Raw genomic sequence first — 24,312 nt, forward strand, 5'->3', positions numbered from 1 at the left:
ATGTCTTCTACTTGTATCTCAAGGTATTGCAGCTGTTGACAATCAAACAAGTTTTTTTACCAAGCAGTTTTAGGAAATCAAAAAGTATTGCCAGATTTGGTACATAAAATAGCAGCTCTGAAACAATGATCTGAGTCGCTGCCTTTCCCAGGCTTTGTAAATGACTGCTGTGGCTGATCAATATGTTTTCTCTTAGCAGAGAATGTGGTGAACCCTCCTCTCTTGGTCCCATTCCAGTGTTGGATAATAAGATATAACTAATTCATCATCTCTCTACAGTTTGCCAGTAATCTGTTATTAATGCTTGTATTCAAGTAAATAAAACTAAACCTGACAGATGTAAAAACTGTTGCATTCACATCCTTATGATGCAGTGAGGTGTAAAAAATTGGCTAGGAACTGAAAAGTATAGCTTTTCATGAAACCTAATGACAGTGTCTAACTTCCTGATGAAAACACTTTTTTGTGAATGTCAGTGCACAGAGAATTGTTTAGACAGACTGCAATGATGATTGCTAAAGAAATATTGAAAGCAATGAAATATAGAATAACAACCTTCCATTGGTTTTGTTATAATTCAAATACGTTATCACTTGTGTAGTATCATGTCATATGAAGAGTCACGTAGAGTGTGACAGCTGATCCTTGAAAAGGAAGTCGTGGGGGAAAAGGTTTTCTTCTGATATCTTGAAGATTTAATATGGATGTTGTCATGTGTTTTGTGTCTAAAACCCAATATTATGGAAATTTGAGATGGAAGACACTTGGAATTAAACTTTTTTTTCTTGTGGATGGTGTTTGAGGCTCCCATTAACTTTCATTAGTAATTAAAAGATCCTCTTCTGAAAACAATTGATTTGGGGAGTAATCTTACTCAGTGGAAATACTTTGTTGAAGGGAGCATCTGGTTGCATTGTTTTTGCCTGTGCAAATCGAGCCAACCAAAGGAGGCTGCTCTCTAATGGCATCCAACACAGAAGGTTACATTTCTGAAAGGTGATTGTTTCCTTATGATTGTTCATATATTGCATTTATGCTGAGGTACTGCTTATCTAATAATTGCAATACTTAGTGGTATAATGACTTTTTTAGAAAGGAAAAGTTTTTATCCTCTTAAAACAATGGGTCACTATGTACGTGAGTTAGCAAAACCCTTTGAGTTCCCTTTACACTGGAAATAAATTGCGAATCTTTGATCTCATTCATCTAAATTATACCTCTGCTAGGAAATCTCAATTAGAGGTTAGCAGGGTGCAGGCAGTAGAGCTGCACTGCTTTAGGTCCTTAAAACAGAAGGAAGCCTTGAGGGGGGCTGTGTGTGTGCTCTGCCTAATCCCTGCTCTCCTGAAGCCTGGAATGCAGCAGGGCTGTGCAGAGCTCTCTGCTGCATTGGGCATTTGGAGATAAGGCCACATCCTCTGAATGAGCTCAGGAGTTTGGCTATTCTGGGGTAACTCTTAGTCCCCCATTATCTGCTGCCTTGACAAGAGGTGTGTGTCCTGTTATTGCTGTCGGTGTCTCCTTGAGGAGTCAGGGGCATTCTCACTCAAAACCAGAAAGTAGAACTCCAGGTTCAAATGATTGCTCTGAGCAGAAAAAATCTGCCCTGAATTTACAATGCTTATAATAATGTGTTCACTAGCTGTTTGTAAAATCTTCACAAATCCCAAGTCTTTCCGCCTTAGCTCCACACACCTTATGTCCTTTCTGAATGAGTTAGGTTGTCTTTAAAGCAAATGAAAATATCACATTGTTAATTTGTCTGTTCTACTATAGAAAATAAATTATTTACATAATCAACAAAAATGCTTTAGGATATAACTTTGACACTATTTTTCTTTTTTATTTTAAAACCTTAATTCGGTGTTGGTTTATGGTATCATGGGAGGGAAACAAAAATGAACTTTGAAAGAATTGAATTTTATTTTCTCTTAAGAGGTTAAAATAATGTACCTGTAGATTGTTTTGTTGTAACAGTATTTATCGGAGTAGAGTCCATTTAAGCTTTTGCTCTGTTACTTCTGTGGAGAGATAGATGGCTGAAAAGAATATAAAGAATGTAGTATTTTTCCAGTTCTGTTTTCAGTGAAAGTGCTCATTGTGTCCCTTGGCTGCTTGAATACAAGTGCAGAAAACAGGAAGAGACAGTGCAAGAAAAAGAATTTGTATATGAAATTTCATCCAGTGAAATACAGAAAAACTCCCCATATTCTCCACTCCTTCCAAACCAAATCACGGAAAGCTAAGTAACAACAAAATCCTAAAAATTCATTGAGTTTTTACATTGGTCGTGTTGTGTGCTCTTGGACAAACTGGGCTGACTTTTTTTTAGATGTTAAACTTTTATAAGTGACCACACACAATACTTTGTTCTGTCACTTGGAATTTCTGTTCATATCTCCAGTTCAATGAACCTTTTCCAGTGGTATCAAACATGACTCAGTATTGGGAAATACTATCAGAATATTAAATTTGAGGTACTTTATTTCATTTTCAAGTTTCATTTATTGATAGGACATATTCCTCTAATATGCTTAATTAATGAAACACCTCAGGCCCAATCCATCTGAGTGCTGCTGGCTATTCAGCTGTAGCAGAGGGATCATCATAAATACCAAGCCCTTTTTTTGCTCCACTGTTGAAAAACAAAAGCTCTTCTCTCTCTCAAATGATATATTTGGTATATATTTGTTGAAAGAAGCCCCAACAAACCACAAGAAACTGTCTCCTGGTGGTAAGGTCAGAGGTGATTGCTGTCACACAAGGGAGGAGCTTGACTACTTCTTCAGGGAGATACAAGAAGAGCTGGCTTATTGAATTGACAGATTTTGCCTCTAAAAAGGCAGTGAAGGAGACTTGCTGAGACTTCAGGATCGAAGAAAAGGTTTTTAAACATAGACATGGTGGAAGAGTAGATAGCCAGGTCATGGGAAGCTGTAGAAAATCAAAGAGGGATACCTGGAAACAAGAGATGATGAGGAATGTGAAGGAAGTTTTAGACTGAAGGATGTATTGGAATCTACAGAAGAAATACATTTGATATAGGAGATATGGTAAAATATGGAGTGCAGGGATGATGAGTTACTATTTCTAATAAGCAGCTTGCACTTACATTCATCACTGCATTTCAATCATTGAAAAATCAAAACTTTATTTAAGGAAAAGAAATGTTCAGAAATAGCCCTTTATATAGTTAATAGCCTGTCTGGTCAGTGAGCTGCCAAATATATGCTGAGCTTAGTATTCCCACTGTGATTTCCTTTTCCATAATGGAAAGAGCAGGAATGGCTTTCATAAAGACTATTTGTCATCTTTTAAAGGATGTATTGGATTTTTTATTTTTTTCATTCTAAAAACATGGCCTTTGGCATTCACAACATGCATTTTTCATAAATGCAATTCCTTGGCGGAGTGAACTATTCTGATGTTTGTAAGAAGTACGATTGTATCAGGAAAAAAACTTTAAGCAGTTGAATGCAGGATACTATAGAGTTTCTATAATGCAGAAAAAGTGTTTCCTAGAAAAAAAAATCATCAGATTGTTTTAAGGTTTTACTGAAAATATTTTACTTCAAAAGCTTAAATTATATTTGATCTAAAATTTTGTGCTTTTTCCTACATTCCTGCTTAAACTATGATTAGAATGTTAGTTCAAAGATACAATTCCTAATGAAGGCTGCTCACATAATTGCTGGAAAATTATGTTGGAATTGTTGGAAAATTGTTGGAAAAATTGTTTCCATAACTCTGGTAATCTACTAAAGATAAAATGAATTAGAGTAGAACCACAATTCTTTTTCTTTTTCCCTTCCCCTTAAAAAAAACCCCAAACCCAAACAACCAACCCCAAACTTGTCCTATTGCTTAAAGGTATTATCTATAGATAAAACTTTTGGTGGTAGAATAAGAATTGTTAGATTTCAGTTTAGCAGAAAATAGTGCTGACCCCCTCTCCTGTTGGCCTTGGTACAATTCTTACCATTTGATGTGAAAGGAAGGAATCTGAAAAATGAACAATAACTTCCAGCAGTATGAAAAAGTATATTTTAAATTACTCTATTAAAGCTGTTTAGCTCACTAGCTCAGATAGTGATAGATAGCTTAGATATCTTAGATATTGAATAATTGCCCAATTTCTGTTACCGTAGTTGAAAAATTGTAAATCTGTTTGCTTTCTCAAAAATCTCCACTGCCTTCTAAAAATCCCATTTGCAACAGTTTTTAAATGGCATTCTTAAATTCCCAACTGTTATCAGCAGCAGTAAGACTTTAGTGGCTATTGACTACTGAAACTGTATTTGACTTCAGTATTAAATATTCTGTTTTACAAGGACATTTATGGAGTAAAAAGAATTCTCTGCCTCCTTCCCTCCCCATAATTAATAATTTTGTCATGTGCCCTCTCTGTGCCTCTTCTGTAACCATGGCTCACCTTAATACCAGGGTTTGACATTAGAAGCCTCTCCAGAGAGGAAGAAAATCATTCAGAAATGAGCTGTATAAAGGTTATTAAACCAACACTTAAGATTCTAGTCCTGCACATTTTCCTTTGCCCCTAATTACATGCCAAGAACAGCAATGTAGAATTTTCAGTATATACATATGCTGAATGTATCTTTATCAGTGGAAAAGTACCTACAGGGAACTGAAAGTTTACTCCCAGCAGTCACATATATTGCTTATAAACATTTAGAATGCTGGTTTTTTCAAGGACGGGGAGGAAGTCTTGGGGGTTGAGTGTCCTAAAATTACACACTGAAGTACATATGCAATAGGATTCTTTTCTTACCCCTTGTTGTATGGGTCAGGTTTTTAGCTGATGTTGTTTTATTGACTGCACTGTTACTCTTTCTATAAGTAAAGGCAAATTGCACAAGGAAGTTTCGAACATTGGGTAGATGCTGTGTGAATACACCCCTGCTTGCAATCTTCTCATTTGTCACCTCCCAGAAAGCTCCAGGTCTAACCTGAATAACAATAGCCACAATACATGGAACAGTGTATTAATTTTCCAAATAACTTTGAAATGTAGGCAGAAACCCTCTTACCTTAAGTTTTTCTGTTTCTAAAGCTTCCAAAATCCATGTAGACTGGGGGAAAGTTAATTTTTAACCACCAGAGCGTAGCATGCTGAGTTACATTGCCTGTACAGGTAGCAGACAGGGGCAGCTGCAGAGCAGTGATAATTTGCAGTGTGGCTGTTCCACCTTGCAGTGAGTGACCCTGGCAAGGTGGGGTCCTTTCAATTAGCAGGATGAGGCAGTGAATTCCCCTGCCATTATGTTCTTGTTGCCAGGATCTGCTGCTGATTTACAAAGTATCGCATAGGTTGGCCATTAAAGTCTAATTCCTTTAATAACAATTTAACACAAGCTTCCTTTCCTAATTTATAAAACTATCTGGGTCTTTTTCTAACCAATATTTTCAACCTTGTGTGTGTCAAATGAATTATTTGAGACTGTAGAAGGTCTCTATATATTTATTTTTTGTTGGCATTTTCAGTGAAGTTTGCCTAATACTGGATGAAATTATTTTGCCCTCATGAGGGGTGAAGAGGTAATTCAGCTTAGCTGAGCAAAGGTGCAATTTGTGATATTTAGTGCTTACTAAAAAAAATTCAAGTAATTGAAGCATTTCTAAAAGCTTTAGAATTCCCAAACTGTTTAGGTTGCTCCTGCTAATTAATAATAATAAAGCAGCACCACAAAGGCATGTTTTAGCCAAAATGAGAATTTCCGAAATTGACAGAACTTTAAATAGAGTTTTTTCAAGAAACAGAAAAGGCAGTGCTAGAAAAAAAGTTGTGAATTATGAAAATCTGGAAATTCTATGTTATCCATAGGCATAGTTTGTAAAATAGCATTTAAGTTAGCTTATTTCTCAGTTCTTCAAATTCAGATATTTTTTGACAGTAAAAAATTGGAATGCTTAGCTTGAAATCACTGATCTGGTTACTAAGTCAAAACAAGAGACAGATATTGTACAATTATGCTGGGTGTGTATGTAATGCTACTTTTTTGTCTTGTTCACGGTTCAGTTTTCAGCTAAATACCCACTATAAAAGGTAGTTAGACAGGGCATGAACAATTATCGGGGGTCGTGTCTTTAATGGTTGTTTTTCCACTTTAACATCTATAAATACAAATTTTGTTTTGTTAATGAAATATACATATTTTCTTACTTTAAAGTTTTCCCTCTTTCTTTATTTCAGGAATGCATCCCCATTTGTTTTGGTTTTCTAAGCACATTCTAGTCCTAATTTGTAAATCAAATAATTCTGTTTATTTTGAAACACTTTCCCCAAGTGTAGTTCCGATGTTCTGGCCCTTGTGTCATTATTGATGTTCAGGGCAATGGGAATGGGGCAGCATTTCTACTGCTCCTTGGCTGTTAAAATTCATGTCATTTGCTTAAAAATTAACTTTCATGGTGCACAAGCAGTGAGGGCATCTGTTGAAAAACTTCTTGATGTTATTTTTAGATATTATTCATTTCAATATGTGTTGCTTTTAATATTCTACTTCTTGGTCAAATGATGAGGAAACAGCTACACTGTAGTGTTATCACTATTGATACCTGTGGAGTGTTTATACTCAATTAAAATATGCAAAATTGAGAAATAAGTTTTGATTAAAAACTAATTTTACTTATCTGATGTGAAGTTTGATAAAGGTTTTGAATCTCTGAACTAGCATTCATGTTATTGCACCAGCATCTGTGCTGTGTTCCGGATTTCTTTCTGATATTGCCTTCAAAATGAGTATCATGTCTCCTTATAGCTCTCTGTTGGATATTTTCTGGTTTGCCAGAAGGTGTTTAATTACAAACTAAGCTTATGCAAGTATTTGATTCAAACTGAAAAATGTTATTCTGATTTTTGGATCTAATCCTTTGTGATGTTTTTATTTATTTAGATTGTACTATGTCTATTTTAGTAATTTAAAAACCTTTAGGTACTTTGCATTTACTTTCAGGGTTGTCTATTAAATTTTTCATGTGATGCAGTCTGAATTCCTCACTGTTACTGGTGTGGTTTCTCCCTTGCTTACACACAGGTTGTGTGCACATATTAGGATTTTTATACTTGTGAGTATTTCCCTATGTGCCTGACTCTGTCTTCTATCTTGAAAAATAGTTTGGGAACATGCAGTTATCAGTATGTACAAAAAAAATTTAATAATTCAACAATTCTGACTGCTGCTACTTTGCCAGAATCTGTTGTTCTGTTGTAAAATGAATAAGCAGATTTAATTAGGGGAGTTAGAAGGAGTATTACTTGAGAGAAAGAAGCATTCTGGTGCATAATTGGTGCTAATTCAGATATTTTAGGTACAAATTGTGACCAAATGATTCTTGCCTTGACACCTGCACTGTTTGTGTGTTGAGGGGGGGAACGGTAGGGCCACTGTTTATCTGCAGCTGGCCAGGGGATTGCAGTCGTTCATTTCCTAAAGGTGGTTTTATTATCTGCTTGCTTGTAAATTTTACTGTTCCAATCTTGTTTCCATCCTCTGTTTGAGGTGGACGTGAGGAGAGTTCCTGCTAACAGGCAGTCAAAGCACAAGTCATGTCATGGCCCACTGGGGTTACCTGGTTCTCAAGCCTCAGAAAGGGCTTTAAGTTCCTCTCTTGATACTTAGGCTGGAATTTAGTTATTTAAGAGTCTGACTTTTATCTTAAATCTCTATGAAATGAGATTTGTTGGAAAACATGCACAGCTTGAACTTCAGTCAAAAGCCTGCATTTAGGGAACACATTCCCTTTCATGGTCACCCACAGAGCAAACATTTAGAAATGCTTTGCAGACAATTGATTTGCTTAATCCTTTATCAAGTTATGTTTTGGATCTCAGTTTTTAAGAGCCGATTTTGTAACAAATTTTTTTGTGATAACTGTATTATTGATACCTGCAGAAATAAGTATTCTATTTCTTGTGTTATCCCAGGCTTTTTCTGACTGTAGTTAATTCACTATGTGTTATATCCCTTCCATAGAAAGTCAAGTGCAAGTGAATCCCATATTTGCTTTCATCATGGGGATTATGGCATACAGGAGTGAATCAGTTCTACATTTGACCAGTAACTCAGTAACCAGCACTGAATCACTTTCTTAAATAAAAACCTGACCTTTAAAAAGTCTCATCAAATGTGATGTGTGTTGTGCACTGAGTGCGTGTCTCCCTTCCAAGAGTGGCAATAGGAATGGCAAACTGATCGAAATTCTGGGCAAGGTACAGATCAGATTGATTTACTTGGTGTACAGTTGCTTTGAACCTGTTTGCAATGGAGACTTGTGGTACTAATGAAGGTCTTTTCTCTTGGAATATTATTACTCCCTTGATCCTCATTTTTTCTGTTTGGTTCTTTTTTTTTTTTTTTAATGGTAGTGTTGCACCATCTTATTGCACAATAAACTCTGAATTTGTTATAAAGCTGTACTGTTCCATTAAAACTATTGTAACTGCTTGCTTAAATCCAGTTTTGATAAAGCAGAAAATTAATTCAGTTTCTAAACCAAGTAAATCTCTACCAACCAGTCTCATTTTATCAGTGAGAACTTGTGAGATTTTGTAGTTTCAGGAATCTTTCTCTGTTACTGGTACAGATCAGTGGAACTGTAGCAACTTAATATTTTTGTTGGAATGGGGATGAAGGGATAGACTTTGCTATGCTAGCAACAGGGCTGGCTGTAGCCTATAGAAAAATTGATTATAAGGATTTTTTTTATTGCATTACTGATAAACCCAGGCTGTACTGGTGTATAGTATGCATGGACACCTCCCTTGTACTTGATTTATAGCAGTTCTATAGTTTTTAGAAAAAGAACTTTTGAATTTCTTGTAATAAGAACTTTTCATATTTTCTCTTCTTCTGTGTGATTTATAAGAAGTCTATTTCTCTTTTATACATTGCCCTGATTTCTAGGAAGATTTTGTAAATGTTCCTAATTGCCAGTTTGCACCCAGAAATCCGAATTACTTATTGCTTTGGGCCAATTTATAACACATCTCTTAGGCCTGTACTGAGTTTAGGAATTACAATACCACAATATAGTACTAATAGAGGCTGAACTGCCTTTTTTTTTTTCCTCATATTTGTCACTACCCCTCAAATAACTCACTCCAAAGTGTCTGTTGGTGTGCTGCCTCATGAGTGTTTAATGATGACTTTCATTCAGTCTGAGCTGTTAGTAGGTCAGAGATGCCTCATATCTTGGATGGAGTTATGAAATATCCTGAGTTTATTACCCTATTAAAATTCATTTTAAATGTCAAAGTTTCTAATTTGAACAAGGAAATTTAGTTTAGGAGCATCTTCAAAGTAGGACACAATTTCCTCCTTGAGTATCAAGTGAAGTTATCAGATAAAAATAAAAATAATTTTACAGCATATGATATTTAATTTTTTCTGTGTTTTAACTTCAGGTAGTTTGCAGAGGGGGCTATAAGAAATAATCATTCTGTGCTCTTTTATGATTTACTTTCTATGTTAAAAGCAGTTTGGAGAAAAAGCCTGTCTAACCAAAGATACTGATTATTTTAATAAAACAAACTCAAGCATTCTTAGCAAAGCCCACTGCAATTTTTTCCTTTAGAAAATTCTATGCTTTGCCATTCCCACACTGCCTCATTGTTTGCTTTGACCTAGTTTGTTGTCTGTTCTGTGATGATAATTTAATTTTTCTCCCTTGCCAAGCTGTGGCCTGTCTGCCCAGGCCTTGTCCTCTCTGCTGGCTGCGTTGTGTTGGGTTCTCTTCTCACAGTAGTGAATGTTCAGGTTGTTGAAGCTGCAGGTGAAATATTATGGGGCAAATAGATGGCCAAGCTAGATGGTAGTGTGAGTCTAGAATTGTCCAGATGAGCACGAAGATTATCAGGTAATGATCAAAAGAAATGTTTTTCTGAGCCTTTTCAATGTGGTTCTGTTTCTGAAGTTGGACCCACAGTTGTTCTGTCAGCTGCTTGTAAAACCTGAAGCTGGAGCTTTGATAAATAGTCTCTTTTCTTGTTAATAAAGAAATGTCATTAATGATATCAGATATCAGAGGTACTGGCTTGTTGCTCTCTGATTAGTTCCTTGTGTGGAACTATGAGATTAACCATGGAGGACGAAAGACATGATAAATTCATTTAGTGATAAGGACTTAGAGTAATCAGGAAGTAGGTTGCTGGTTTGTAAAGCTTAAATGTTAAGTTCCCTCACAAAAAACCCCCAACAGTTGTGGTGTTCTTTTCAGTATCACCAGATCACTGTTGAGTTTTGAGAATGGCTCATGTGAAGCTCAATGAGGAAAATGTGTGATGTCTCAAATTCTGTCAAATAGATGGCATTTGGTATCACACAGCAATTTCAATTTCCAAAGGAAATTATAGCAGCATAGGAGAAAATAACTGTAATTTTTTAAATGGTAATCAATTTTGTGTGATACAAGCCTCTTAGTGTTTGATACCTCCATCATAATGGTGTGTAACACTCTCTCCAGAATTCCCCCATTACTGTAACTTTCTCTCCAGACTAATTTACATGTTTGCATGCTCAGAGTCTGTACTCTGAGAAATAGAGATCATTTTCAGAGATGCTGGCCTGCATCCTGAATTGATCATTGCTGTACCTGTGGGGCTGAGTAGCTATCCCTAATGTCAGTAGTCTATTTTGAATGTTGCAAGTCTGTATTGTATTCTGAATTACTTAATAAAGCAGCCTTAAGTAGCTTATATAAAAAAAAAGACATTAATGACAATGAACACTTGGATTTAATCATCACATTTTCATGACTTGAACTTCAAAAGTTTTGATGACATCCTACATTTATTTAGAATGTAAGTCACAGTTATTCAGTCATTATCAAATGTTGGCCTTCTCAGCTGAATCTGTTGCTCTAAAAAGATTTACAAAAAGTACTTGTTTCTTGTGGCCACACAGAAAAGAGACTCTTGTTTTTGTTCTACAACGTGAACAAAAATGCAACCTGTCTTAAATTCTGGTATTGATGTAAGAAGAGTTAATATTGGGAAATTGAATTACTTTCATGTGCTCTAAATATAAGTTTCAAGACAGTTAATTTCAGAATGGTGTTTCTCAGCAGATGTGTGGAATTTATAATAGATCTTATCCTCACTATGAGCCTTAATATACAATTATATAAAAATTCTAGAAATGTCAAGTAGGGAAAAATTCTTAATGCAAATCAATAACAATTTGGCCGTATTGCTAGATCAGTTGTATTTTGAGGTTTGTAATTTTTCAATGAATAGACAATAATGTTTTACATAAGCATTGTAATTTCTTTTTATATTGATTTGTCTTGATAGTTCCTTTAGTTATTAGCATGACTATTATTTGTTTGACACTACCACCTAGTGAATGTGTTTCTTGTCATAAGCTGCAGTGCAACTTCCTGCTCACACACAGAAGATACCTTGCCAATAATACCAAAAGCAGGACAAAATATTATCTCCCTTTTACAGATGTTCTGCTTAATGTGAGTACTTACCTTGGCTTCTGGGCAGAGTTGTACAATGCATGCTGGAAACTTTGCTGCCACAACCACATTGTCACTGGTTCTTTTGGGATTTAAATTGAAGTCATTTGGATTCTCTGTGTATAAACTGCAAAAACACCTCTTGATTTGAGCTGTAGAGTTGTGTACCTGCACCTCAATGGGGTGACAAGTTCTGTCACCAGTACTCTGCTATTAAGAGCTAATAAGTAAAGAGTCTTCCAAGCTTTGTTTGTTTAATCTTCCATTCAAAACAGCCCAGTTTCTTGGATAGTTGGAGCCTTGCTTTGGTGGGGGCTCATGTATTCAGGCTCATGTTTTGTGTTAAGGTCCAGAAAAGAGTTGAGTGCAGGAATCACGTTGCTGCAGAAGCCTGAGTCCCTGCAGCTCATCCTCCCATCTTCTCATGCTTCTCTCTGTTTTTTCTCTGCCCCAGGATTTGGGAATCTCATCACTGCTCCCTTCATTGAGGCCCAGAGGTCCCTCTTCTGCTGTACTTGTGAGTTGGTGGTAGTCTCCAGAGTGATGCAGTGATTGGGTTTGGGTGGGGGGTTGTGCTTGGTGGTGTATTTTCAGTGGCTCTTCACTACCCTTGTGCATTGCTGGGTTCTTTACTCACGTGCATTCACACAGATGAGGACAGACTGCAAGGAATGTTCTGGTTGTTCTGACCATTCCTGTGATCCCCTGAATTTTATTGATGCAAATTATTGTATCTTGATAACCAGGGGCCTGTATCATGTGCTAGCTCAAACAACAGATTCATTTGGTTTGCTCAATTTGTGTGTTTTCAATATTGTTTAGTACAGGTACTGTTGAGTGAGCACATATACTCTTAGGGGTGACACAAATTAATTCCACTCCCATCACAAAATCTCTCCATGGATTTATCACAAATTGCTGCAGTTGTGAGTGATTCCATGCTCTCATGAGAAGCATGAGATTAAATTCTGTCACTACTTTACTGTTTTTAATTAATTTAACCTCCAAACTAATCATTTCCCAGTGTCAGTTTCTTTCTCTTTGGTCAGTAGATAAATTAGGTAATGGCAAATTAATTAGTTAATGCAGTCAATGTTTAAAAGCTCCATGAAAGGGATAAGAATGACTGGTGCAGATTCTGTAAATGTTGCAGAAGAAGCGGTTCATGTCTTTAACAGGGAATACAGAAGTTGCATTTTTGCATTAATCGCTTGACTGCTACTGTGGAATTAACTGTGGAACATGCTCAGCTACAAAACAAGAGTGGAAGCTGAAATATTGTAGTGCCAATAGCTAGATCCTGAAGTGATGTTTTTGTGATAATTTGGAGAATAACAAAACCAAGCAGGAATAACTCTGATCGAGCTGAAAAGAATTGAACTGTGCTGTTTGCTGAGGAATAGGCTTTTTTTCTTTTTGAACATTCATTAAGGTATCTCAAAAATAATTTTTTTAAAATTTTTTAAAGAATCTTGAGTCCTTAACATTCTCTATTAATTAATTGCTTAGATTAGTCTGTGCATTCTTACTGAAAATATCTTTATGTGGTGAATAACAGGAAAACAAACGCAGTGAACAGAGGACTGTTTCACTTTTACTGTTTCAATGTAGAATGCTCATGCATTTGGGTTTCCTGGGAGATAAGCCTTACAAGAAAGGCTTAAATAGGCAGCAGAGCAGTGACCCTTGAAGAGACCCATGACCTGAGATGGCAATGCCTTCTCCTCATCCTCAAGTCCTGGCCCTCAGCTTTGCCAAAAGTGAGAAGCTGGAGCTCATTGCAGTGTGTGACACTGAAAAAGACAGGAGGCAGTGCCAGTCACCACAGTTCCATTTAGCAGTATCTGTGTTCTGAAAAAAGGTATTTGTAATTCAGTACTGGTAGAACACAGGGGGTTAAGACAGAGCTGTGTCTGCCCAGGGGCCTGGGGCAATCACCAAGCATAGGTCAGACAGGATGCAAACATCTCTGGCTTGGGGAAGTTGAATATACTTGAAACCAATGACTTCTTGGACAGGTGGAACCCTGGTCTCTCATATATCAATCAGGTTGTTTCTGCCTTCTGTAGGGGCTGGCACCTACTGGTTGTTAATAACACAGACAATTTGGATTTCTGGATACTTCCAAAGAAGCCAAGATTGAGTCTGAGTGTCTTTGCTGATAACAATGACTACTGAAATGGACTTGGGAAATGTTTGCCTGCAATATTTTCCACTAAATGAATCAGTGTAGTAGTTGGAAAAATTGCATGTTGCTGTACCAAAATTAATTTTACATCTCATTAATTATTTGAACTAGTCTGACAATGAAGTGCACACCTTGCCCTCTGTACACTGTCAGTTGCCTTATTAAGAACTTCAGCACTTGAGTTTGATTAAAAGTTGTTTTAAATTGGATTTGCTGCTTTTAATATAGATACTTGCTCAATAGAGAGGATGCAATGCATGTTTTGCAAGTTTAATGAAGCATTTCAAATGACACTTTGTTATTAGTTTTGTCATGACTTTTTCTAAATCACATGTAAATGGGAAAAACACTGGAAGTTATCCTGAGGGTGCTCAGATAGGAGACAGCAAAAACTGTTTAAACTATTAATCTATAGAAAATGGAATTATAAAGTGGTTGAATCCTTGCCAGTTAAATGGGTGTCAAAACAGATAATGGTTAACATGATTGGAAGCGAGGTAATTTCTTCAAAATACAGTGGCTCATATGAAACAATTGTGCATACACAAAACTCACTAACAATTTTAGAAAATTGTCTCCTGTTACACTGCATTGATTGAACAGATTTAGTGTGTGTCACTATTTAGAGATACAGACTTGGACTTGAATTTTTAGGAGAGACTTTCTAGCTTCAGAGAACCCAGGCTGGAGAATGTCTTCTCTCAATACATTATTTGTGTGAGTGTTTTGAGTGTTCTAGGAGACTTCAGTGAAGATTTATGCCCTGTTGGGTGTATATGAGGATAATTCTACTGTAGTCTGTGTTTAATACTTCATGGCATGCTCTGTGTCTCAGGTCAGTGTGTATAATTTGAAGGCTAATATACTTGCTCAGTGCTCACAGGATTCTGCACTTTGAAACTTGAATTTTGTTTTTTTTTGTATTGTTTTGGGTTTTCTTCTGGCTCCCCCAACCCCCCCATGCTACTTGCTCTTTAAGAAATAATGATATTTCTCCTGTGATGACTCAGGTGTACTTTGAATTTTATCGGTGTTTCTCGTGTTTCATGCTTAATCTTTTCAAATGCAATTATCCATGTGATGTATTATAAGCTTCTGGGGAGAACAGAACATTATAGTTTCTACATGAATAGCTTGTAAGAAAATGACTAAGTGGACCTGTTTATAGACCTAATGCACCGGGATTCAACTCTAAAAAGAATGTAAGAACAATGAGCCCTGGTTAACATTCTGTGGCAGCCAGCAGCTTTGATGTATGTATTTGTAGATGTCTGCAGAATACAGATAATCAGCATTTGAGGTGTGCAAATTAAAGATCTACTTGACCAGTCATAATTACAGCACTGTAAGGGCAGAATGGCAGTGAGAAGTAATAAAATGGTTTTTAATCTCTTGCAGTGTAAATTATAATCTGTTTGTGATTAAGAGAAAATGTTTTGGTGGCTGCAGTATCCCATTCATGTGGCTGCTAGGGGGGATTTTCTTTCCTTCTAGATTTTACTTTGAGCAGGTGTTGCTTAGGAATTTCCTCAAAGAGGAAAAGCCACTAAACTTTATTTATTGATTAAAGGTTCATCAGTCATGGGGATTTGACTGTTACTCTGACTTCCTTTTTAGTATTGAAAGACAGGGTTTATTTTATGATGTTTTAGCTGCCTGAATGATATCTTAGCATTTTGAAATTTAAAATATTTGTCTTTTGGTTTGTGGGAAGTGTCTCCATTTGATTGTTGTCAGTTTTACCAATTATTAGTTAGGGTTTTCAGGTGCAGTAGCTTTACTGTATTTTCTAACTCTGCTTTTTAATTTGGTTTTTATATCCCCCCCACCAAATTTTGATTAATTATACTGAGTAGAAATACAAGTGTTTCTTATACTTAGGCTGTCTATTATAGAAAGCATACCATTTCAGAAGAAAGAAGAATGGATGAATGGATTGAGGTCCTACACCGCTCACTGTGTTGGAGAAAATGTTCAATGAATGCCAAGTGTGGGGAAGGTCCTGGCAGATCCCAAGGGAAAGGCTGGCATTGCTGGGGCTGGCACCCAGGGACAGCTGCTCTGCTCTTGGTGCTTGTACAGAAATGTTGTGCTGAGCACCCTGTGTGTTTCACTTCTTGTGCCAGGTGTTTCTCTTGCTTTGAGCTGGCATCCAGCCTTAGGGAACTGTGCTCAGGCTACCTGGACCTCTTCCATAACTCAGCAGGAGTAGGAGCCATCATTTCCACTGCAGTGAGTACAAGTAAAGTTAAATACAAAAAATGGTCTGTCCAGAGGTCTGTGAGAGATAATTACACATATCTGATAACACAATTCAGTACTTTTGGTCTGCTGGGTGCTCTAGTTACTAAAACTATTTTCTCTCTATTAATATGAGAATAACTGATTGTTTTGATAACTGTTCTATGAACACTTGAACAATAATTTTGTCTTGAAGAGTATTTTCAGCAGCTATCTGATTTTGTAACAATTTTGGTAACATATCAAACAACTTCAGTATTTATGAAAAGAATAAAGTTCCTGAGGTCTTAATAGCTGCACTTTAATTGTATTGAGAGTAATGAGGAATATTGTGGATTTGGAGATAGAAACTTGGCAAGATTGAGAATTTGCTGGAGTGTTTTTTCTTCTCCCACATGAAGAATGACTTTTCCATTCATTTGTTTCATTTCTAGCTTGGCCAAATACAATGAAAAATTGGGATGTGGTGCAGAGTATCTTGGTTGCAGACTTGCAGTTCAGGCTATTAAATATAAGCTATATTTAAAACCTCATACGATTTTAGTAGCTTTCCCAGTAATGTTAACAGAATTGTCTCAACCTTTGCTATGTTGTTTAAAGTGCTGACAAAAAAGGAAGCCTGAACTATAGCAAATAGTTTTTTTTTTTTTTTGTCCTATACAGAACTGCCATTCTCTTGTTTCTATCCTACTTTGATCATTATAGTCAAATAGTTTCAAGCATATTCCTTGCATTGACTTCTTTTTCTTTCAGCTAGAGTTAGTCCTGTTGCACCAGTGCTATTCAGGAGAAGATGAACTGATAGTAACTCTGCTGTGTATCTCTTGTGACCACACCAAAGTACTTTAGACCTTCCTAATCTTGCACTGTGTGATAAAGCTTTAATGTCCTTTGATGTTGCCCTGGTGCCAGGGCAGCTGCCTCACCCGTGGTTCTTGTTATCCCATCACTAACATCACTTTCCTTATATTGGCTAACTTGAAAAATCTGCTAAAAATTTCCAGTGATAACTGGCAGGAGAGGCAGTACTGTTTTTCACAGCAAATGCTTGTGAATCACTTAAAACAAACACACATCTGTCTTCTATTTGAGTGGCAGTGTGTTTCTGTGATTCTTAAGTGTCTTTCTTCATCTGAAGCAGGCACCTGAAGACCAAGGAGTAGTTAGAATGGAATAAATGTTTTAAATTGGAGAGAAGGATTTATTTGCCTCTAAGTAGAATTTCACAATCTCTGTACAGATGCTTTCTCCCAGTTAATTCTCTCCAATGTACACACTCCATCTGACAGTCAGGATATGTTTTTGGTTGTCAGATGATCTTCCTCTGTGCATTGAAGCTTCTTGACACTCTGCCTTGCTGGGAAGTGTAACTCTAGCAGGAAAGCAAGATGGAAAACAAAAAACAGCAAAGAAAATGCAGGATTCCCTTAGGGCAGTAAGTTTTGCTTTTATGTAGCATCCATTTTCTGACAGGACACATAACAAATTCCTTGTGTTTTTTCCTTGTGTGACTCTCCATGTTCCACACAAGGCATACAGAGATGTTTATGCCTTTTTCTACTTCATTAAAGCACTTCCTGGAGGAACAGTTCCTTTCCTCTCTATGGCTTTGCATGCTTGTTTTGTATAAAAGTACAAAGATGGGGGAGGTTAATGCTATTACTTATTTCAACAGGAACAAAATATGTGTTTTTTTAAGTACAATATAGAAGCAGGCTTGCAGGCAGGGTGAGTGTGTAAGTAAATACAGCTCTTACAGGCATCTGGTTTATAGACAGTAAGTATTTATCAAGCAAGACAAAAGCTATATCTGTATGAATATAAATGATATCCTGAAATTTGATTGCTTGTAAATGTGTACTGATCTGAAACATTCTTCAGAATGGTAGAAATTATTTATTCTTGTCTTTTATAATGCCTATTTTTTCATCAGAATATCTCTGATGAAAAATAGAATAGAGTTCTCTTCACTTTGACATAATAATAACATGGAAATCTGGAATGTCACTGGCAAAACTGATGGACCTAGAATGTTTTAAAGTTGTATATATATCTATATACACATACCATATATATTTGTTTAAAACCAGACTCAAGATACTATCAATAAGGATTTGATGAATTTCATCCTTTGGAGTGGTGGAGTTTGAAAAAAAATGGTGAAGAGGGGGATTCAAAAGACACTAAATAGTAGTAATTAGCTTAGAATTTTATACCAACAAACCATTTTAGCATGCTTCTCTTCAGCTTTTGTGAGACAGGAACCTTCTGAATAGTATTGGAAAATATGTTAGTCTAAAGATGATTTTTATGTTGTTTTGTTTTAGATAGAGCAGTGTCAGATGTCCCATATTGCTCTGTCATACAGAGAGAAGTTGAATAAGCAGTATTAGAAACTTTTTTTTTTCTTTAGATGATTCTCTTTATTGTCCCAAAAGAAACATGGAGAATGCTTTTTAGGATAATGTTTCTGCAAAACTCCCATTTATGGTGTTTCAGATGGTTCAGATGTCATTCCCATGTATGAGAAATGGATCCAGACCACTGCTGCTCCTCCTCTCAAAGCCAGATTTCCCTGAGCCAGAGAGGAGATGTGGGGCACTGATGTATAAAAGGCAGATAACAGAATGTAGACATCATGGCATGTGTAATGAAAATTTACTGAACAATGAAATAGATATTGACAACACAGATTTCTTAGAGAAAGACAAATGACACGTGACATAATAGAAACATGAAGTGCAGTGCTTTGTGTTACAAATAAACAACTCCCTTGAGAAGCATCTTGTTAAATAGAGACATTACTTCCACTGGATTGAAATGCACATTTTTACTACTTCTGCTTTTCTTATGACAGCATATTTATATTAAGAAAAAGCTTTCTTTGATTCTTCTGAATGCAGATGCATCACTGAAAGTTCTCACATTGGTGTAATTATTCTTCCTTAGGAATTACTATCCTGTAACACTGATTTATATCAGTAAAATATATCTGTTCTATGGCTTTTATTGGTGGATCAAGTAAATACTACAGCAGTGGTTATGGTATTACAGCTTGGAAAACTCTAAATTGTTCCATTGATGGGTCTGGATAACAGAAAGTTTGCTGGAGTATCATCCTTAGAACAACTGCAACCAAGGACTGTAATGTTGCTGCTACAGTTTATCTATCCCAGGTAGAGTGTGTTGTTAGAGAAAAGACAAATTTCCCCATAAAAATTGTCTCTGCTGAGAAGTTTGATCAGTGATTTAACCTTTTTTCTTGTGACTGGTATAGCAGGGCCAATGCAGACTTATCTTATGTATATTCAGATTAAATGATTTTGAATTCTGGTCAAAACCAAGCTTTACACATCAATTATCTGTGTTCTTTTTTAAGCTAGACTTTGAAGCCTGGTAATGCTTAGAAAGTGTCACTTAAGATAAAAGGGGGTAGTTGAGAGAAAAGACTTTGGCCATAAAGGTTAATAAATATTATAAATACTCAACATAGGTCTAATTTGCTTCATTTGGAGAGGTCTTTGAAACTTGAATTTTGAATGTTGGCTTTCCTTTTTTGAAGGTTGTGTGCTTGTTTTAGGGGTGCGTGGCAAATGGGTTAACCTTAAAGAATTATCAGGCATGTACTTGTTCAAAGTGATTTGAGCATGTTGCACTTTGGAGTGGCTTAGCCATTTGTGTATTTAGGGATGTTGTATAGGATAGAATGTTATAGGCATCAGAATGCTCTGAGAGAACTGGCTCAAACAGGCTTCCCAAGTCCTTTGGAATCTTTGGAATTTTTTTGGCATTAAATAAAGGAATTAGAAGAGAAAAGGCGAAAAGGAAAAAATAAAGCCTGCCCTAGAGCAGTCACTGGAGACACTATAATTTTTATTTGAGATAATTGTGGAAGGTGGTAAAAGAGTTTTAAAAGACTTGATGTTACTGCCTGTTTTCTCAGACTTCCTGCTGTCTGCTGATGACAGCTGCTTCATTGAGATTATTGGTTGTGGCTTTTATTGTAAGAGTTTGGAAGCTGTTAATAAATAATGTATGAATAAACCAAATGGAAGCATATCCATATCTGCTTCATTAGCAAATAGACTTACAGGAATATACCAGCTTTTTGAACTTGCAATACCTAAAGTCAGTCCTTAATATGTGCAACAAATTTCTTTTATGCTTTTGTCCCCAAATAAACCCTTATACTCCTGAGTGACTTTTCAATGGGAAGCTTTGCATGAAGATAATGGCAAATAGGTGATGTGGCAAGAATCTCCAAATTAATTGTGTAATTAAAAAAATAATTATTTATCAAGTGAATATAATTTTACTTTGAGTTGTACTTGCTGGGAATTCCTGTACTTTTTGGTAAGATGCTGAAGACAAGAACATATGACTTCAAAATAATCATGATGCTGCCTGACTCTGGCTGCATTGCTGTCTTTGTATGTACTGGATTAGGTTTTGATTAACTTAATATATTTCTTTCCACTCTTTGTACATGTTTGTTTTTCTTGTCTCACCTATTTGTGTATTTCTACACCTTCGGTTCATTTATATTCTTTATGGATTTGTTCTTTTACAGCAAATTGCCTCGTGTAAGGCTTAGGTATTTCCTGCAGTGGACTGAACCATCGGAAATCCTTTTTTTCAGATGCAAATTCTTGGGTGTAATAATAGTTTTTGCTTCAGTTACAAATCCATTGGATTCATAAAACTTTACCTCTTCATCAGCAGTTAAGTATGTTGGATTACTGTGGGCTACCTTCCTGTTGGTATGCTGGGAAGAGTTTATTTAGGACTAGATTTAGGTCTATTTTCCAAAATGTAAGTAACCCTTTGTGCCTTATGTGTATCTTTGATTTAATATCTGTTAAATGCAAGGGAATGCAATTAGCTGTGGTTGTTGTTGCTGTTGCAGTATGAAAGGCATATAATTCACCTCTCTCCTTTCCAGCCTTGGCCCCCTAGGCCCTTCCAAAAAAACCCATAAAAAACATCCTGAACCATCTCCAAATTCCAAAGACAGTAAAAGGACTGTGGGTTTTGGGATAACTTTTAGAGAAGCTTATTCTCAGTATCTTTTCTGAAGCTATGTGCAATCATCTGTACTGTATCATCTCCTATTTGCCTACTACTGCACAGTTCCACTGATGTGGAAACATCTCATGGAAAAGAAATTCAAGATTGTTATCTTTTTACTGAACTGAAAAAGATCTAGAGTTTTACAAAGCTTTCAGTAAATTATTTGCAGGCCATTTAAGGAAGCTGGCTGAGCTATCAATAGATAAGTCAGGTTTTTGCTTGTCTGAGGTATCCTTAAAAACCTGAATTTTTCTACTTGAATTTAACAGTGGCAGTTGTTCCAGAGTAAGCACTGAAAAAAACCACTGCATATTTTTATCCAGGTCTTCTTTGCTGAAATTGTAATGAAGGCTGCTGAGAGCATTTATTTTTTGTAATATAAAATTTTTATTTTACTTTTAAAGTATCACTCTGGTTCAGAGACCACTTTCAGATCTGCGAGTTCCTTAGGTACTCTGCTACAAAAATGATAGTATTTCCATCTTTGAGACTGAAGGTAGTTTAGATCTTGCCTTTTTACTTTTACGGTTCATAATCAGGTCCTGCATTCCTTGTGGCCCTTCGGGGAAGGGAGCATCTCAAACTCTTGGTGTACAAGTTCTGTGGATCTTGTGGTTATCCCCCCCGTGGGGAATTTCCTTCTGCTGATGAAATATTTCTGACCACTGAAATCTAACAGGTGATCTTTCTTTAGAAAGAGATGGAGTAGTTCTCACTAAATTAATCTTTGCATTAACTCTTAATTAGAAGAAATACTGAAGGTGCCATTATGGCATTATATTTTGTAAGGAGGGCTTGCATGATCTATAATTAATGTAATTAATGGGCTATTATAGTTGGCAACAAAAGGTAACAAGAACTAAACTATTAATACATTATTTTATGACATAGAAGTATTTCCCTAGACTTTACTCTGCACATCTATTACTGGTAATTCTTTTAAGTGGAACACAAGGCCCAGGTAGAATGATTTGAGCCATGCCTGAGCTGCTTAGGGTTGTTAAATATGCAATAAATAATTTAAGAATAAGAAGATCAATTTAAGATGAGTAAGAGATTTTAAGGTCACTCAAATTCCATATAAACCTTTTGCAATCAAACTTTAGGCTTTACAGTTGGAAGGCCTACCCTGCATAATGAAAAAAACCATATTAAATAAACAGACTTATAGCTTTTGAGGCACTGTTACACACAGAGGGCATGTAAAATGATGTAATTGAAATATTTAAGTACAGACAATATTTGTGAAGGATACATCCATCATTTTCCTGGATAAATGAAATTGCAGTGGGTTGCTGTTTGTTTTTATAAGCTGTGCTGCATCTGGCTATTAAGTTGACTTCTAATGGTGTGTGTAAAGGAATACCTTGCCCTTCATTAATTCAATCTAAAATTCAAATTCTTAGAGCAGTGTGTAATGGCATTAGAAGTATTCAGACAAATTAAATGATTCAGTATGGTAACTTTGAAGAATCTCATTTCCATGCAGGGAATAATTTTTATCATCTGGCAAAAAGACAAAACTGAATTTTACAGTGACTGCTTTCGTTTGTAACATTTTTGTTGCATGGGGTGTGCTTTACTGTTAATCTGTGCTCAAATCTAAGCTTGTAAATGTTTATCCAATGTTACTGACTTTTAATGCACATACAAATTTTAATCGGCCTATTCTTCTCTTTTGCACATGTTACTGTGGTCTCTGCTGGAGCAATTATGGTTTTGATGCAGTTTTTAATAATGAATTTATTTGGGATTTGTACTCACCTGTCTGTGTAGCGCCATTATCATTTGTAGCATAATTATGGATGTAAGGCATTTATAAATCTATACATGGTGAATGTGATGCCTGCAAGATACCTGTGCTGTATTCAGTTTATCAGTATTTTCATAATCTTTTGTTGCTGTGAGTGTTTATAAACCAGATTAATTTATCCCTTGAAAAATTTTTTTCTCTTTCCAGTAGCAAATGTCAGGACTCTAATAACCTTTATTAATATTTTCTCTGAAATACTGAAAATTCACCGAGTTGAAAATGGTATCTGGGCTGTGTGTCCACCCATCAGTAACTGGTATTGACTCATTGAGTTGGGTGAAGTTGCTTCCAGGACTGCAGAGATTTCTATGCCTGGCTGACAGCAGGTCACTGCCTCAGGCTGCCAGGGGCATGGACTGAACTTGCAGCAACGCTTTGGAAGGAAAGTTGGAGAGAGCTGCTGGGTAAAAGAACTTTCCACTGTGCTCATATTTTCTGTCTAAACTTGAGAGTTCAGATGTCATTTGTCTGGTGCATTCCTTTTGGAGAAATCTGGGCTGCTTTGAAGTTACTGCAAGTTCACTGATTCTAGATCGGTAGTTCCTGGCTATGTATTCCCATTTAGCTAATGAATTTGGATTGCAGAACACTACATTTTCTGCCCCTTTTTTGGTCATTTTGGGTTTTAATTTTTTTAAAATTTATTTTATTTTTATTATAAGGCAGTAAGGAAGAAGTTAAAAATTACTCTGCTTAAGGCAGCTCTCAATCTAAAGATTGTTGTAGACATGCAGGAAGGTGATCAGGGCATTGCCAACAATCTGTTGGAAATCCTTTACATGTTCTTAGAAAGCTTGTGCATAATGAACCTTTGTTTGAAATTATTGTAAGCAGGGAAGAAACCTCCCCAGATAAGCATGAAAAATACAGTGGATCTTTCTAGGTGCTTCTTTCCTGAACATTTTATGGTTTATTCCCAAGTGAAATTGAAAACCATCAGGGCAGCAGCTGCCTGCCCTGGCTGATCAGAGTATTTGGGAGCTTGGGAATTCTGTATAGCCTTAGATTCACATCAGGACAGAAGTTTGTTTGCTGTTTATCATGTGTAGCAAACCATGGTCTGAAATCTCTGGTTGTCATGGACATGCTCTTAGAGAAGAAAAGAGAGGCGTGAAAGTCAAAATCCGTTAGGCAGTTTCAGACATGGGGTTACAGTAGTGGGTGTGGCATGACTTGAAACTTAAAGGTTTTCTTCTCCGTGGCCTGGTTCCTTTTGGCTGATTCTAGTCTTTGTTTCTCTTCTGGTGATGTACAAGCTAGTAGACTTCCAGGTGTTGTTAAAACACAACTCTGGACTTACTGAAAGCCACCCTAAGTCCAGGAGAAAGTGACTCACTGAAGGTTTTGCCTTATTTGGCCAGAATTCTGAGCATTCATCTTTTTGGAGAATTCCCATTGCTCTCTGCTAGCTGAGGTACAGAAGGTATTTATTGTACTGAGTTGGACTCAGAAGGACTCCTGGGAGCTACAGGTTCAAAGTTCAGCCTACAAAGTTGTGGTTGAGAAACTTTATCCTCTG

At 36.4% G+C, this 24,312-nt stretch overlaps 1 protein-coding gene across 4 annotated transcripts in view; it reads left to right on the forward strand.

Annotated features, from left to right (window-relative positions):
- Nucleotides 1–24,312, forward strand: part of FHIT (fragile histidine triad diadenosine triphosphatase) — a 517,032-nt gene that overhangs the window by 47,658 nt on the left and 445,062 nt on the right. For 3 of the 4 annotated variants that reach the window (XM_059480066.1, XM_059480067.1, XM_059480069.1), the window contains one exon: nt 11,936–11,998. The exons of the other annotated variant lie outside the window; for it this stretch is intronic. Coding sequence is in view for 1 of the 3 variants with exons in the window: in XM_059480069.1 (XP_059336052.1) it covers nt 11,936–11,998 (63 nt within the window). In the remaining 2 variants the exon portion in view is untranslated. The remainder of the gene's footprint in view (nt 1–11,935; nt 11,999–24,312) is intronic. 4 annotated transcript variants of the gene reach the window in all.

Source organism: Ammospiza nelsoni, chromosome 11 (genome assembly GCF_027579445.1).
Source record: "Ammospiza nelsoni isolate bAmmNel1 chromosome 11, bAmmNel1.pri, whole genome shotgun sequence".
Taxonomy (NCBI): domain Eukaryota; kingdom Metazoa; phylum Chordata; class Aves; order Passeriformes; family Passerellidae; genus Ammospiza; species Ammospiza nelsoni.